The sequence below is a fragment of the Pavona decussata genome, unplaced genomic scaffold (assembly GCF_977016875.1).
Source record: "Pavona decussata unplaced genomic scaffold, jaPavDecu1.1 SCAFFOLD_76, whole genome shotgun sequence".
NCBI lineage: Eukaryota > Metazoa > Cnidaria > Anthozoa > Scleractinia > Agariciidae > Pavona > Pavona decussata.
The window spans coordinates 632,386-650,000 of record NW_028145494.1 but is presented as its reverse complement, the minus strand read 5'-3'; the positions used below and the strand labels follow the sequence as shown (position 1 = coordinate 650,000).

Below are 17,615 nucleotides of genomic sequence, written 5' to 3'. Positions count from 1 at the left end.
ATGACAATGAGATTCAAACCTCACTTTTCTTTTTCGTCTTGTAATGCTGACTCACTATTGCTAGCCGAATATTTCTTTCTGTGTCAACTCAAAAGTTTCGTGGGTCCTCTTCGAACTAACTTGTTATGCCCAGTTTCCTTAAAGTTAACGTTTGATTCTTCCGAAGGACGTTTCAACCGATTGCCCTTCAGATTTAACAGCTTATTCGCGAAGAAGCAAGTAAAAATGTCAGACCAAGATTGCTTTATCTGGTATTCCCAGTAATGACGCAAACACAATGTCTTCTAAATTAAACCGAGAAACATTTTTTTTTTAATTTCAGTTACTTGTCGGGTATGTTGACAAGCAGCTACGACATCGCGGCCTTGGTTTTAACACCGCTGATCAGCTACATCGGTGGCTCACGAAAGAAGCCCGCGTTCTGTGCCTGGGGTGTGTTTACCATGGGCGTCGGTTTCTTTATCTTTATGTTGCCTCATTTTATTTCACCGCCGTACGGAACAGGTAAATGCCGTGGAGAGGCCTTGCTGAAGGGGAGGGGAGGGGAGGGATTTATTAATTCCTTATTTAGAGCGGTTTTCAATTGAGTGTCAAAAGTAATTTCGCGTTTTCTTTGGTTCTGCATTACGACGCTCTGTGATTGGTTAACAAAACTCGCGCCACTTTGTCAACCAATGGGAATCCATACCAAAACCAATCGTGTTATCGCCGCACGTGTTTTCCCGCGCTTGGCGCCAGTTACATGTATTTGTTTCGAATTCTGATTGGCTCGTTGTGTTGTTTACATCTGTTGCGATTGGCCAGAGTAATTACTTTGGTTTTGGTTTAACGACACTCAATTGGGTAATGCTCTAAGCTGTTATCCCTACTTGAGTCAAACAGAATATTATATGCGGACCACTCATAAGAATATCCGAGGGTAGTGATTATTGTTAGAGCCTTTTATCGTCAGCAATTAAACAAGTCACTCGTTTGCATTACAGTGAACTCTCTCTCTTCTCTCTCTCTCTCTCTCTCTCTCTCTCTCTCTCTCTCTCTCTCTCTCTCTCTCTCTCTCTCTCTCTCTCTCTCTCTCTCTCTCTCTCTCTCTCTCTCTCTCTCTCTCTCGGGTGGACACTTTAGCCTCGAAACCAGCCCTAAATAAGTAATTCCTTTATTTACCGAGGATAGCGCTAAAATAGCACAGTGATGTCAATAAACCAGTATACCTCAACAATACATACGAGAGCGATTGATACACTATAAACGTCTTAAAAAGGGAGTTAAGTCAACAGACAGAAGAGCGCAAACTGACCAGCACTGAACATGTGTATACTGGAACGCGAATGGACTGGGGAAATTGGTTCGTTATATCGAGGGTGCGTTATATCGAAGTTCTATTCCATACATTTTACAACCTCGTTCTCAGGACAGGCACTGGGAACGAGGCTGCCTTTGGTCTATGTGTCTTAATAGGACATTTTCACTATGACGTTATTTGACTACAACTATCAGACTCCTTCAGTTTTTTTTTGTTTGTATTCTCATGCTAATTAGAGCCATTGTTCTTTGCTCTCCGCTAGGTTTGCTCTCCGCTAAGATTACAAAATTTGAATTTGAAAAGGAAAACGAAATGAATTCTGGTAGTTTTAGTCAAATGAGGTCATCATGAAAATGTCGCATTTTATTATTTTTTACGTTGCCTTCTTCTAGATGCTTTAACGAACTTCAACAATGCTACCGCGGGTGTGAGTAAAGGCTCGGAACTTTGCGCGGCAAATCACACTGATTTTGGCGGGAAAGATGAATGCAACAAAGACACGCGGGATAGCAACAGTCTTTACTATGCGCTATTCATTCTGGGAATGGTAGTTGCGGGTGCCGGCTGCACTCCGATGTACGCCCTAGGAGTACCATATATGGATGAAAACGTCAAAGCGAAGGTGTCACCTTTGTACATGGGCCTATTTGTAGCAAGCGGAATTCTTGGTGAGTTAAGTTTCCGTGGCAACCGAGAGTAAGTATGATTGACAGAATGTAATCCGTAATAAGAATACAGAGATTAATTTTGAACTACCAGAAAAGTTAACATATCCCGGATATCGTGTACAGTCAAACCTTTTAGTGCGACCACCTCTTGTAAGCAACCACTTCTCAAAAATACCAAAATTTTCCCTGGCACTACCACAGAATAGTGACTCAAAGTATAGACTCCCTGTGGTTTGAACTCTCGTTATCAACAACCTGCTATAAGCGACCAGCCAGGCTTGACATTTTATGGGGTTGCTAACGAAATATTCTACTGTATTAACAAATTTGGCAGATTTTCAGTGTATCTACTTTAAAATGCCTCAATAGAGTGTATACACGGCGGCCATGTTGGAGGACTAAAACGATAGAAGATATTTGCATAAAAATATAATATATTTCCCAAAGGAAAATCATTGTATTGTTTCGGTCCTCCAACATGGCCGTCGTGCACACACTCTATAAATGATTTTTACAGATTTTCGTTTCGGATTATGTAAAGCCGTTTTACTTTTTTCAGTCAAGGTCAAGTTTCAAGTTTCAAGTTTATTAAGTTTTTCAAACAGTTACTTACAATGAACACCGCCTGCAAATAGCGAGCTACTTTAGGCTGGCGGTGTTAAGAACATACATATAACTAACTGTGAAACATTTATTGAATTAAGCTCTCGGCAAATTTGTTAAAAATCCGGACAACACATTCGAAGACGCAATTTTCACTGAAGTGCTTCATTACATTACAACTGAAAGCCGTTTGTTAAATGATAAAACGAAAATGTTTTGGTGTATAATTGATACAATGTACCTTTTTCTTTTTACTAACAAGTTGTTGTCTTATTCTAAAGTTTGTGTCGAGTTCAGTTCATGAATACAACAGAATGACATATATAGAAACTTAGGGTTAAAGTCGTATGACTCGTGCGCTTCTAACCTTTGAGCGTGTGGATGAATGAAACCCAAGAGTGTGACCATTCAAACGATAGCTGTCACTGCAGGACCCTTATGCAGCAGCAGTTTCCTGTCGAGTAAAAGTTTTCTTAAGGTTTTATGCAAAATGGTCAGAGAGTGAAATTAAAGTTGTCCAAAGAGACTCATTTAGTCTCCTTGGTTTTCTTTCAGGCGCTACGGTCGGATTCGTAGTTATCTCAATGTTTCTTCGGATGTTCGTGGAACTTGGAGCCCAGACCTCGCTAACCGTGCTTGATAAGCAATGGGTGGGGAACTGGTGGCTAGGTTTTGCCATATTTGGCGCGATCTGCGTCTTTTGGAGCATTTGGCTTTTGGGATTTCCGAAGGAGTTTCCGCTGACCAAGAAACGACGAGAACAGACTGAAATAGAATCGAATGCCGAAGGGGTGAGTTTCCATCGATGTTCGTACGTCACGTTCCTCTTTCCGCTCGGGAATAGTACAACGAGAAGCACATGAGAATGCACGCGTGCGCCATGGATGTAGCGAGCGGGAAAGCGAGCAACGCGCGCGCTGACGAAAGGAAGAAGAACTTTTTCCTCCCTCTCCCCAATCCCCCCTCGTTCACTTTTCTAATTTGCATAATTTGACCGTCACATTTCGCGCGTGATCTGAGGAAAAAAGTATGACTGTTTGCAGTCTAATTAAAAGGTAGATGAGTTACCTCTTATTATAAATGCTAATTACATTATTTGGTCTCCGTTATTTGTCTCAGAAAGAAGACACTGGCTTCTCCAAATTGAAGGATCTTCCAAAAGCAACAAAACTGGTCTTTTCAAGGCTCCCTTTCGTATTTATCACCTTGGGAGCATGCCTGGATGCTTTTATTGTTTCATCTTCAGTGGCTTTCACGCCAAAAATTATTGAAACACAATTTTATCTACCGCCAGGAAGGTCAGCTCTACTGTATGGCCTAATTTCTGTTCCTATGGCATTGGTGGGAAACTTGGTCGGTAAGCAGTGCGTTGTTTGTGGTTTTCTTTAACCCTTTAACCCCTTATATCAAAGAACAAATTCTCCTATCTTGTCCCCATACTTTTCTAACAATTGGATAGCCCCATTGGATAGCTTTCATTTACTTTTTGGTAAAATATTTCTTGTTTCAGGGGCATACATAAATAAACGTCTAAAGCTAGATCTGACGTATTCGGCCAGGATGTGTTTTATCATCGCCGTGTTGTCAGCTACCATGACGAGTTTCCTATACATCAAATGTGGGACGCCAAGTATCGCTGGTGTGAATACACCATATCACAACAGGTCAGAAATTCCCTTTATTCCTTTCTCCTCCTTGTCCTCCTCCCTTCTTTCGTTCCTTCCTCTCTCCTTATCTTCCTACCTACCTCCCTTCCCTCCTCGATATCTCCATTGTTCCCCCTCCTTCCTTCCTTCCTTCCTTCCTTCCTTCCTTCCTTCCTTCCTTCCTTCCTTCCTTCCTTCCTCCCTTCCTTCTTTCCTTCCTTCCGTTCCTCCAGTCCTTCCTTCCTTCTATTCTTCCTTCCCTCCATCCTTCCCCCTCCTTTCACCTTCCTTCCTTTCTTTCTTCCCTCCAGTCCTTCCTTCCTTCCTTTCTTCCTTCCTCCTCCCCCCCTCATTTCTCCTTTCCTCTTTCTTTCCTTCCTTCCCTCCATCCTCCCCCCTCATTTCTCCTTCCTTCTTTCCTTCCTTCCCTCCAGTACTTCCTTCCTTTCCTCCATCCTCCCCCTCATTTCTCCTTCCTTCCTTCCTTTCCTCCATCCTCCCCCCTCATTTCTCCTTCCTTCCTTCCTTTCCTCCATCCTCCCCCCTCATTTCTCCTTCCTTCCTTCCTTCCTTCCTTCCTTCCTTCCTTCCAGTCCTTCCTTCCTTTCCTCCATCCTCCCCCTCATTTCTCCTTCCTTCCTTCCTTCCTTCCTTCCTTCCTTCCTTCCTTCCTTCCAGTCCTTCCTTCCTTTCCTCCATCCTCCCCCTCATTTCTCCTTCCTCCCTTCCAGTCCTTCCTTCCTTTCCTCCATCCTCCCCCTCATTTCTCCTTCCTCCCTTCCAGTCCTTCCTTCCTTTCCTCCATCCTCCCCCTCATTTCTCCTTCCTTCCTTCTTTCCAGTCCTTCCTCCCTTTCCTCCATCCTCCCCCTTATTTCTTCTTCCTTCCTTCCTTCCCTCCAGTCCTTCCTTCCTTCTCTCCATCCTCCCCCCTCCTTTCACGTTCCTTCCTTCCTTCCCTCCAGTCCTTCATTCCTTCCTTTCTTCCTTCCCTCCATCATTTCCCCCCTCCTGTCACCTTCCGTCCTTCCTTCCTTCCAGTCCTTCGTTCCTTCCTTTCTTCCTTCTCTTCATCCTTCCCCCCCCCCCCCCCTCCTTTCACCTCTCTTCTTCCTTCCGGCTTTTTTCCTTCCTTCCCCCTTTTCTTTCTCCCTAACCCTTACCTACCTAATTACCTACATTTCCTTCTTAATTTTGCCTTCCTTCTTTGTTTCTTTCATTTATTCATGATCACTCATGAGATCGTTCATCTGAAATCTGACACAGCACAAGTCCGGCCCAGCTCTCTTCACCATGTAACCAGGCCTGTAACTGCAGTGGGATGAGTTATGTACCTGTGTGTGGTGGGCCGCTGACCTATTTCTCGCCTTGCCATGCGGGTTGCACAAACGTCGAGAAGCCAAACAAGGTATCAGGCGTACGTCGAAGAAGATAATTTAAACCTGTACACTTAAATCGATGTCATAAACTTCTTTGTTAATCAAGGATTTCAACACTGTTGAGAATTTTTTTTAGGAAGATCGAAGGCATCTCTGCTTGCAGGTTAGAGGATTTTAGGTTCGGCAGTATTATTTATAGTTTTTGGCAAACTTAAAACAGAGAGGAACTGACAATTATACGATCTATAACAGGACATACAATTAATTGTTACCTACCGCGTATATTTTATCACACGGATATTTTATTCTAGAAAAGCTCAATTTAATAAAGCTATAAACTTATGCGAGATGATCATGATTCACTTACTTCTGTGGCGAATCCTGACTGAATACAAATACTGGTGAGCTCGTTACAGGTTGGCAAAAGTTTTGAAAAAACAAAAACAAAACGACAACAACTGTAAAACCACGAGATGTCTCCTATGGTACAGCTATTTAACATCCTTGTTTCTTTCTTTCTAGGCTGGTGCTTCTTACTCCAACTGCGCATGCGTCGCAGACATCGGCCAAGACTCAGGAGAAGTAAAGAAAGGCACCTGTTTGGTTGACTGCAGGCTCAAGTTCATATTGTTTCTCTGCGTTCATTCTCTGATTACATTTTTTACGTTCTTGAACAACACTCCAGGTTTAATTGTGACCTTGAGGTACGTACTGTAAAACACGATCTTTTTTGTTTTCTCCTTTTATTTGTTATGTTATTCCTATGTTCCTACATACAATGTAAATACTATATCCAAGTGTAAATAAACTGAAACTGAAACTGAAATGAACTGAAACCTTAACCTCTACCTTTTTCAAGAATATCCAAGTTTCAAACATTGGTAAAAGTAGCAAGACGAAAAAATAAAGTGAAACCTGCATTACGGCTCTTTGGACACCACACCGGTCCTTTTTTGTAGTTTTATATAGTTTCAATAACCATCTGGTATCTTTTTGACATCTTTCGTATGATTTTCCTTTAAACTGGACAACTACATCAGACGGCTCCGCAAAGTTCTTGTATTTTAGCTAACTGAAAGGGAAAAAATCGGAAAGAAAAGAAAATCTACTTTTGTTCGCTACCTTTTCGCTCAAGACGCGTTCCTGTAGGAGTTTATTTCTAGGAGAACACTGTATATCAAAAAAAAACGTAAAGGTATCCTTTTTGCTTGTTTCTTTGTGTTGGTCGATAGACTTTAAGCAATCTCTTATTTTTAGTAGGGACAGTAAAACGGTCAGACCACGCTAGCGCGCGCGAAAATTGCTTCCTCGTGGGAGACAATTGTGGTTCACTCGCTTTACTGTCCCTACTAAAATTAAGGGACTGCTCGTAGACTACTTGGCTGTAAGCTTTCCCTTTTTTTTCAGGAGCGTTCCAGTGAGTCAACAGTCTTACGCACTAGGGCACCAGATGAACCTTGTTAGGCTCCTTGGGGCGATTCCAGGTCCCATAGTATATGGAACCTTACTGGACAAAGCTTGTATTCTTTGGAGTTCAAAGTAACTGTCACCAAATAATATACTGATAAATTATATATATTATTTTATCTATTAAGACTACGTTTACACTAGAGAAAAGCACGAGCACTATTACATACACACTTACATAGTTACTTGCATACTTGTGCTGTGTCTTTGATTTCACTTCTTATTCTTCCGCATATAGCCGACAAGATGATAATTTCGATAAAAGTTAGTCTCTGTTGCTTGAGATCACACTGCTCGAGTAGTCTTCCTCCATGTTTCTCATTGTTCATTGTAAAAGTTTGAAAAAAAAGTCAAGTTTTAAGATACGTCAAGTAAGGTGTCTCCTCAGTATAGGGGACAACAATTCCAGCACAGTTATGACAGCCGGAAAACGATTATACAGCTTCATTAAACAACCCAATAACACTACAAATGTTTTTCTGTTTCATAGAATATGGACATAAAACATTTTATTTTAAGCATTTTCTTTGTCAAAAAGAAAAAATTCGGACCAAATCGGACCTATTAATCAGAACATGTAAGTTAGTGTTTAGCGTGCAGTACATCAGTTGACAAAGTTCGAATGTGTTAAAGTAGAAGATAAGAGATCCGCGCAATTACAATAGAAACTTCAGCTGTTACAGGAAAAGCCTGAAAATGTTCAGGCTTAAGGCTTGGTTCCCACTAGCGACATGACGATTATAATCATAATCATAAACATTATCATAATCATAAAGTTGTGATGATTTTTGTGGGAACGCATACATACAAGCCGTCGACTTTAGATTATTTTCTATTTGTTTTGTAAACAAAGCTTAAAAATGGCTGCTTTTCAAACCTACGCATTAATTGTAACAATGATGGGGTTTCTCGCATCAACTGCATCTAATTATTTCGCCATCGAATTATCATAATATATTGTGTATTAATTCTTTTACTTGTTGAATCAAAACGGTTCCCCTTGTGAGAAAACAGGGGAAATCAAAGGCGCGTCTGGGTGAGATGGATATTCAGAGCAAGGGAAACGTATGAAGTCTTTCAAAGATTTATTATATAAAATCGGGAAACTTTTCACTAAGCTAGCCAAACGCTCCTCAGAGTTGGACGCCATATTGGAATAGCATGAACCGCAAATTACTGGAACTAGCACGTTCACTGGTCAAAATACAATGAACACATGTTAGTCCTTATGGTTACGACTATGACTGCTAGATTTTACGTTCCCACTACGACATAAACATAATCATACACATAGTCATAATCATAAGAAAATGTTCGATCATTTTCTTGTGATTATGATTATGTTGATCATAAGCGTCTTTATGATTATGTTTGTCAGCATTCCCACTACGACATAAGCGACATAACGGCCCTTATGATTATGATTATGATTATGATTGTTTTGTGGGAACCAAGCCTAAACGAATCTTCTACTCATCATATAAACCGTCAAATGAAATAAAAAGTTTTAAGAGATCCTAAAATACTTATTTACAAGCTCACACCATCATCGACTTTCTAAAACTAGCGGACATGCAGTCTTTCATATGACCAATTTGCATTCCACTATTCATAGACTAAAATTTTAATAATGATAATTTTTAAGACTAACAATAATAATAATGATGATGATGATGATGATGATGATGATGATAATTTGCTATCTTTGGCCATTATAATCACAACAGTGGAACAATAGACATGAAAATAGACCTGTATATTAAAATGTTGCAAAACTCAATGTATCAAAGTTGTTTACTCCAAGTCATGTTCTTCTGATTCTTTTTACAGGTGTGGTAGAAAGGGTTATTGTTTGGAGTACGACCACACTGCACTGGCAAAAGTGGTGTTGGGTGTTGCGATGACATGTAGGCTGATCACCGCCATATCTTTCGGTCTCTCTTGGTTTTTTTGCCGACGACTTGATGCAAAAGAAAAAAGCAACGAAAGAGGTGACGTCAAAGAAGAACTCACTAAGGCCAATGGCAGTTCCCACGAAACAGGGTTGTGAGGTTACTGAAGTTTGGAAAGCGGAAGTGTGCGCCTTTGTTTTGTGAAACAGTTTTAACTATGTTTTCTATTAAAGCTCTGGCCCCAGTTGTTCAAAGAGCAGATAACTTTGTCCCGCGGATAATTCGCTATCCAGCGAATAATTAACAATTATCTTGCGAAATTGCGTGTAATATTGCCTGATACTTTGCCGATGAGGCCGTAGGCCGAGGTGTCTTAAATCAGGGGATATTCCGCACGATTGGAGAGGATAATTGTTTTACTGTTTAACTCATTGATAACAAAGTACAATTTTATTGCAGGAAAGCTGGGGACGATCTTTATTTTACCATTTTCCCACCCCGACACATGCACGACATTACATATAGCGCAAGGACGACGAATATTCAGTGCTCCATGATCATATTTGGGCCGTGCTACAATGTGTTGAATAATAAAATGTATTAGTTGGAGTACATTTTATTCGTTGGATAGCGATTTATTCAACGGATGGAGTTATCCGCTCTTTGAACCGGAGCCTGGACCAGGTATTGGAAAGCCCGGATTAGTATTAGTCAAAGATCGAAAGTTAACTCAGGGCATATAATTCATGGTAAGGTAAGGGTGACTATATGGAGGATAAGGGTTAGGGTTAGGGTTATGTGGGTGACTATATGGTACGTTACCATGAATTACTTGCTTAACTCAGCATTTCAACCTGCTGGTTGAGAATATTTTTAGAAGCTAATTTTTCCCTGTGGTAAACAAAATTCAATTCGAAAATGGAGGATCAAAAGGTTTTGAAAAAAAAAATTGTTCATTAGCTGTTAAAAGTAAGCAATTTGATAAAACAACAGGGCCCTGGTTGGCTGTGTTGAAAATTAATTTACGTACCCTTTTCTCAGATAGCACACGAAAATGAGGAAGATATCGAGTGATTTTATCAAATGCAGAACAATAACCAACAGCGAATAAGTGAATGATCATCGCAGTTGATTCAGGCTTGAAGCCTAGTGACGTCTAAAATTTCAGGCTTTCCTAAGTGATTAAGTTGCGTATTTTTCATTTACTTATTCATTCTTTCTTCCGCAGTTCAAATGCATCAATTTTCATAATAACCAACATAATTATATGGCCGGCTCCGAGAGCGGGCAAGGTGAGTCAAATCCTGCGCTGGGATTGGCTACCCGAGGGGGAAGATAGAGCTATCTTGCCCGCTCGGGATTACACGTTACCCGTCCGCTTGGCATCGAAAGTTTAATCCCGAGGAACAATGCAATCTTTTCTTCGACTTTCTCGTTGTTCTGGCGGAAAATGCTCACTAAAATGTTCGGTAAGCCGTGTCAACATTTACCGAAAGGAAAGGAAAGAGAATAGAATCATCCTGGTGTAGTGAAAATTTTGTTTCAGCTACTGCTAATGCGAGTTGAATCGGTGAGTTGCTCTGATTTTGTAAAAGTTACTGTCTCAAGTCGAATACTGTAAATTGATTAGTTCTCTAAATTTGCAATGACTGTATTTAAATCGTAGCGTAGTGAAAGTTGCGTTAAGTGTCTAGAGCAGTTCAGAAAAGTGTTTTTCTCAAGTTCGCCGAAGAAGCTCACGTTTTTAATTTAGCCGCGTCTTGCTTGTCGTAAACAACAAAATCTTATCAAAGTTTCGCCCAGTTTTCTGATTTACCCGCTCTAAATTTTTCGTACTCAATAATTGTATACTCCCTTTAAGCCATTATAAAGTTAGAGCCATCTTGATCTCACGCTTGGTCAATAACGCATTATGTATAAACAAAAAGAACAACAACAAAGGGGGTGGGGGGGGGGGGGATTTTTTACATCAAGTGAACTTCTCTTGTGCTATTAAATCGTCGCCGAGCTTCGCAAAAATTAATTTCCCAGTTGAATTACGCGATTGGGAAAACATCCATTCTCATAACTTTTTAATAGCATAAAAGAACTTTATTAAACAATACAGGACAAAGAATAAATAAATCTTCACTAAGAAAAAGAAATAAAAAACTGGGTTGAGGTGATTACAATAGCAGCTCACTAAACAATGTGTAACAAGTATTCTGCAATAACAAGAACACTGCCATTGCTTACCGTAATGTTTTAGAAAGTGAGACTCGACATGGCTGAAAGAAAATGGAGACCTTAAGCAGAGACGACGGTGACATAAACAAAAACGGGACTTAAAAATTACATTTGCGTTTTGTGAATAAATTCACGAAGATTTCTACTGTATTCATTTAGTTTGTGTAATGTAACCAAACTATCCAGGAGCTGACGTCGTAGGCGCGGCTTTAAAGTTTGGAAAGAGAAAGGAAAATTAATCATCATACGTTCACGTTCTCCATAAAACCTTTGAAGTGGTCATTTCACGCCGTTGTTTTGCAGAGGAAGAAAAAGAGAAATTTACCAAAGTTTATAACGCGCATGGAGAGCCACTGTTTTCCTAATATTATTAATACTATTGTTTTCTGACATTCTCGCTGGCTTTGTCGTCGTCGCTGCTTAAGCTTCCCAATATCGTACAACACAACCTGGATTCAGCCATTGACCACATACAACACAACACAACGGGGCCATGTCCAGGATTGTGTGGCAGAGCTTGAGAGCAAAGACTGAAATAATCATGCTTCTTGTTTTACAGAAAAAAAAGTGCTTAATGAAAAAATTAAGAAAAAATTAAAACTACTCTAAAAACGCTTGTGAAGCTATGAACGGTGTAATGGAGCTCTAGTCATCTGAACTTTACAATCTGCAAGGAATATCATCAAAATTAGTAAGAGGAATTTAACCTTAACAAGTGCTACAGGTTACGGCCCTTAATGACAGTACTGAACAGTAAGAAATGAATGGAGACCCACAAGAAGAACATGCACGTTCATAATGGGGCTTAAACGTTAAGAGCTCGACATTTTGTTCAAGAGGGACAATCACATCACCTTGCATAAAGTTAGAATCTTCTTCCAGGGCTGCGAGACCTGCTCCTTCCCCTACCTCCTCCCCATCTGTAAGAAAAAAAAAATAACAACAGAATAATTAACTAGGACTGTGGTCCATTTTTGAAAAAAAGTACAGCAAGGTAAAAAGCACATTTCTTTTGCGTTCTGTTTGCCTCTTTTTTCAACCTTATTTTTTTTGCTCCAGGTGTAGCTATTCGAACAGTTAAGTGTTTTTGTCAAGGAACCTGTTTGGTACAGTGAAGTTGCACAAAGAAATGCAGTTTTTGTTTAACAAATAAAAGCTAGTTTTAAAAAAAAATCAAATTTCCAAGGGAAACAATCAGACTGATAGTCTCAGACAAAGTGGTTGTGTTAGGTATTGCCACAAAACATCAACGTACAATATACAATATGTCACGACTCCATAATAAATAAAACTGACTATCAAGTGTTAGTATAAATCTACTAGCGTTCTATCACGACTACTGCTCTCTTATTGGCTCACTACTTACTATCTACTCCGTTGTAGATAGTGAGTAGAGTGAGTAGCGCGAGTTGTGACCTATTTATATCATTATTAACCTGTCTTGTTAAGTTTTAAACGACTAGTAGGTTTATACTAAAACCAAATTAAATTATTTGCCCTCGTCAACTATCACGATAGAAATTTCGAGCTCATAATCTAATTACAAATTGACACAATAGGAAACCAACCAATAGCGTTGGTTGCTTTTAAGCACACATTTCTAATGAGTTAATCTGTATGAACAACATAAGAAACATTATTATAAGCTGCAATGAAGAATAGCTTCTTGTATACTTCTGAAAATAACCCTTGACTTTGAGTGCCAAAGATCACATAACTGGCTGTCAAATGTTGTATGTTTGGAGACCAATCATGCAATGCTTGAATGAAATTTTGCCATGTTTTCACACGACATCTTCATGCCAAGACACAACCAATAGTATTGGAATAGTTCCAAAGAAAAAAAAGGAACATTAAAAGTCACATGCCTGTCTCCTCCTTCAGGAGATCGACCTCTTCTGCGTGGGGGTGACCTGGTATACAAATGAAAATATCAGACTGTTTAAAATTTATTTCATGGTAAGACATTTTAGATATCACACAACACACAAGGTGAAAATGAATAATATTGACTATAACACAGGCTTTATTTCACCAGCCAAATCAATCTTGTTGCAACTGAAGAAAGTGATAAGAACTCAACTCAAGTTCATCTGGTTTCCTGGGAGCTACTCCCAGAAAGGTGTCTTGCCAATTTTAAAATTGAAGTGATCCCATGGTGCAAAAGAATCTAAATAGTAATGAACTTTAATTTGATCAAAAACAACATTATTACTGTACCCACTATAAGCACCTAAAAACACCACAAAATTATTACAACTAGCCAAATTAACCAACTAAAACCAATGAAAAAGAAGACCCAACATCTGCAATGAGTTATTAGTAAATACTTGTATTTAAAATTTCCCCAAATTTACTACATGTATGTTAGGCTGTTAACAGAAAATTACCCCTTGTCCTTACTCCCAAAGAAATGTGGACGAGGTAGAATATTATCCCACAAACCCTCCATATGTCACACTCCTAACCTCCTCATGGACATTGCTAATTCTTCATAGTTGCACAATCTTTGACGACCACCTTATGTGAATTTGTAACACTGTGCTAACCGGTCATTTTGCGCAGCTGTGTGAGGGAAAGTAGCGTGTAGATATTCAATCAAAAACTGTTCATCAACCATTCAGTCAAATTTTAATGAAGGGATTTGGTAAACAATCAGACAGCACAAAACCAATGTCTGGTGCATAGATGCTTTGATCTGCATTTGAATGCTGGGTTCCAGATGAAAAGTGAAAAGGAAGGCAATCCAGGCAAGCCCAGCGATGGATGATACAAAAAAACGGCTGCAGTATCATCATCATCATTTTCACTGCTGTGTAGAATGGTGCTTGGCATGACGAGGGTTGCCGGAAGACACTTTGTCACCAGACAAGATTGCCATTGTAGCATGTCTTTCCGCAGTTGATTTGTGACTTATCATTTATTGATTATTTTGCACCCAGCCTTTCTCTACCATGAAATGTTGTTCACCATGTGTAAGGTAAGATGTTAAGCGGATCATGCAGTTAGTGAGTAATGTTAAACACTTGGAACCCAAGCAATGACATCTGACACTGTAGAGCCAATTTTTTTGGAGAATACACGAGCTGATTTTGTCCTTCACTTGAGATATGCAAGCTGTCATGTGATAGCAGACTCCCATCTGGAGATGTTGGTTGCTGTACACCTTGAAACATGAATGTTGCTAATAATAATTTTATGACTGGTGGTGCACACTCTTGAAGAGTCATTCCATGGGAGATTATGCAGGAAGATTACAGTATTGCACCAGTAGGCATTGATAATGTTGCTGGTTGCTGTAAACTTTGAAGCACGCCTTGACAATTTTGATGGCACATGATTTAAATGAACTCGAAGCAAGACATTTGGAGGGTTAAGCCAAGGATGGGTAGGAAGGATGTGTGAAGGGAAGACATTGATGATTTTACTTTGAGGGCAATTAAAGGAGGTTGAAGAAAAAAGGAAGTTGGTGGGAAGGCCAAAGTAGATTCTGGGAGAAGCCCATTCGAGTGAAGACGAAGGGGGGTGATCTTTGGGTTACGGCACAAAGCTGGGCTCAGAACCATGCGAAGTGGACAAGTTGGCTGAGCTCTTTAATGGGGGCGATGCTTAGATGTACCTATAGAACAACCCAGATATGACATCAATGTCAGCAAAAACAATAAATACAAAAATAAAGCAAATGTCTTACAATGCTGTATTTAACTTTTTTTCCAGTACCAATAATAATAATAATAATTATTATTATTAAATGTATCAAACTAAAGATAGAAATATATTATTAATTCCCTTTTAATCTGCAGCGGCAATCAATGTTACCACCAACACCTTGACAGACACAAATAAATATAAACAATAAAACTATGTCAGTAAATTACTTTGTAAGAAAACTTGGTTAACAAACAGTTTTTTAGCTGTAAGAAGCATTGCTACCCTGCTCAGGACATCAACCCTTCCATACTTGAGCACAGGTGTGTATGATACAAAATATTCTTTTGCTTTACACTGTCATGGAGATATTGCCGTATGTTGGTCGAAACTGCTCACATATTTGATGAAGAACCTTTTCTCTAATATGAGATTGCTTTTTAAGAACACAAGGTTAATGATTTCTCCAAGGATGAAAAATCTATAATCAGTTTTTAGCAATATCTCCAAAATACAAAGTTGCAATCCATTTCCATCCTAGCCATTCATAGCCGAAGACGATTGATACTAGTCTCTGTGCATTAGTAGGATTGTCAACAAAACTGAACCATTACTTTGATGTTTCCAGTGATACAAATACTTGTTTTGGCTGTTCAAAGTGACAAATAAAATAGGTAACAACCACAAAACAAACACAGATACAACCACCAAAGAAAAGTGCTCCCCACTAGCACACTTGAATGAACAAATGTTAGAATTTCATGCAAACACTGTAAAATAACTAATATCAGATGCTCAATTGCATAGCAAAATAAACAGAAAGTAAGTAAAAATCAAAAGCTCTCTTGTGAACGGTCACATTTTAGCATTTCATAAGCATGTGCAAAGTTAAAACAAGTACTCAACCCATGTATGTCTGAGGGTGGAAGGGCTAATACCACGTAAAAAGAGGATATTAAATGGGTAATATTTGTGAGAGTAATGCTATTTGTTAGTCTTGCACAAGATACAACAACACCAACCTATAAGGTGATCTTGACCTGTCCTCATAACGATCAGAGCCTCTTTCTTCAAAGCGACGTCCACCACCTCCATATCCATCATGGTAATCTGAGCCCCTCGAACGAGAACCTCCTCCACCACCACCGCCCCCTCCACCTCGAGTGTTGCGGTTTCGAGCCATTTCCACACGAACCCTTTCACCACAAATTCTAGCCCCATCCAGTGACTTAATGGCATCTTCTGCATCACGGAGATCTTGAAACTCAACAAATGCAAAGCCTGGGGGGTTACGAGCGACCCAGACATCATGGAGTCTGCCAAATCTCTCAAATTCCCTTTCAAGCTCTCTTTTTGAGCCATTGTTACCAAGGTTCCCAACATACACTTTGTATGTGTTGCTGGCCCTGCCTGACATCTGGAATGGAAAGAACAAATACTTGACATTATTATTAAAAAAAAGTAAAGGAAACCATGTAATAGACATATTTATAAAATATGTAAAAGACTGTATGGGCTCTAATTTGGAGGAAAGCATTAGCCATTTCTATTTTATACAGGAAATAAGAATATGTAATTTCTAAATTCCATTTAAGTTACAGTAATACAAACAATCCCTTCACTGACAGACACCTGAGCCTCTGTAATAATACTGTTATATTGCCAATTTCACGGGGACATAAAGACCTAGGTTATCCAAAAATAACTTGATTGCCATTATTCACCCATAATGACTTGGCAATGATCCAAAAAATGGATCATTGACTTCACAGGACAAACAATGAATTCCTGAAATACAACTGACATTCGTTAAGTTTTCGCTGTAGTGTAAACACCCACATTTTCAAAGAATATTTGTCAGTTACTGAGCAATGCTCTCCGCACCACCCTTTGTGCCACCGTCATGATTTGTTTATGATCAGATGTAAATATTGGCAAGGAAACTCACAGATGCTTTTCTGTGTGGATTTTTACAATATAATTTTTAAGAAGTTACTTTTTATGCTGCGGATTTTATGGTCAAATTTTTTCATTGTTGCCTGATCATTAGTGCACCATGAAAAGCCATCAATTAATATTTCAAAATCCTGATCTCTGCATACCACTGAAATTGGCTGTTAAAATGGCACTGTATTCTGTATTTACGCCCCACTTTCACACTTAGCAATTTCAATTCCATATAATTTCCATATAAATGATTGGATCGTTGCATGATGCAATTCCAGAGTTTTGATTGGCTAATTCACACTTGACGATGACAAGGAGACAACAGTGTCACAAAATGCAGAGGTTAAGCTACCCACTTTCAAAGTCAGGCATTACAATCCCACGTTGTATAAATCTTACTTAGAGAACTTGAAATCATATATATGCATAGATGTCACGAGGTAAAATAATTTACACTCGATGAAGAGCCCGAAGTATCACAACATGCACTGATTAAATACCAGTATGCTGCTATAAAAACTAAAAGCAATCAGCTTATCCATCACAGAAAAAAAGGCATAATGTTCTAAACGTCATTGTCACAGTACATGCCAGTTAATCTGACATGCTCAAGCTTACGTCGTTAGTCAATAATGCTGTAAAACTTTGAAAAGAGACGCCCTTCTCTTAGTTCTCTATATACCAAGCTTGATTTACCTTTACTTTAAAGCAAGATTGTTCCCAAATTACAGCTCACAACAGTTTTTTCCTAAACGCAAATGTGCGCAAAAGGCCAAACTTCAACAAAACAGCATGCAGCTGCACTTGGTTCGCAAGGATTCACGGGACGAGAAAAATCCC

The 17,615-nt window shown here is 39.3% G+C and overlaps 2 protein-coding genes and 1 long non-coding RNA gene across 4 annotated transcripts in view; 2 read left to right on the top strand and 1 right to left on the bottom strand.

The window, feature by feature from the left end:
* LOC146476486 (solute carrier organic anion transporter family member 4A1-like) overlaps positions 1-11,796 on the top strand; it is a 12,988-nt gene extending 1,192 nt beyond the window's left edge. Inside the window, exons 3-11 of the mRNA XM_085114350.1 lie at positions 323-504; positions 1,693-1,968; positions 3,127-3,362; positions 3,691-3,928; positions 4,082-4,235; positions 5,483-5,624; positions 6,118-6,299; positions 7,003-7,134; positions 8,893-11,796. Coding sequence (XP_084970476.1) covers positions 323-504; positions 1,693-1,968; positions 3,127-3,362; positions 3,691-3,928; positions 4,082-4,235; positions 5,483-5,624; positions 6,118-6,299; positions 7,003-7,134; positions 8,893-9,112 — 1,762 coding nt within the window. The 3' untranslated portion in view covers positions 9,113-11,796. The remainder of the gene's footprint in view (positions 1-322; positions 505-1,692; positions 1,969-3,126; positions 3,363-3,690; positions 3,929-4,081; positions 4,236-5,482; positions 5,625-6,117; positions 6,300-7,002; positions 7,135-8,892) is intronic.
* Positions 11,024-17,613, bottom strand: LOC146476484 (RNA-binding protein 1-like). Of its 2 annotated transcripts, XR_014865582.1 has the most exons (4): positions 17,472-17,613; positions 15,851-16,245; positions 12,035-13,093; positions 11,024-11,847 (listed from the first exon to the last, which is right to left on the bottom strand). XR_014865582.1 is itself a non-coding variant. In XM_085114352.1 (3 exons), the coding sequence occupies exons 2-3, from the start codon at positions 16,243-16,245 to the stop codon at positions 14,790-14,792; spliced, it is 405 nt and encodes a 134-aa protein (XP_084970478.1). In that variant the 5' UTR covers positions 17,472-17,612; the 3' UTR covers positions 13,381-14,789. The 2 variants fall into 2 exon arrangements, 1 of the variants encoding a protein (XP_084970478.1); XM_085114352.1 differs by lacking the exons at positions 11,024-11,847; positions 12,035-13,093 and adding an exon at positions 13,381-14,799 and having other exon boundaries at positions 17,472-17,612.
* Positions 14,917-15,650, top strand: LOC146476485 (uncharacterized). The gene is made up of 2 exons (XR_014865583.1): positions 14,917-15,049; positions 15,087-15,650. It is a non-coding gene; the product is annotated as an uncharacterized LOC146476485 (long non-coding RNA).
* Positions 17,614-17,615: the final 2 nt, after the last annotated feature.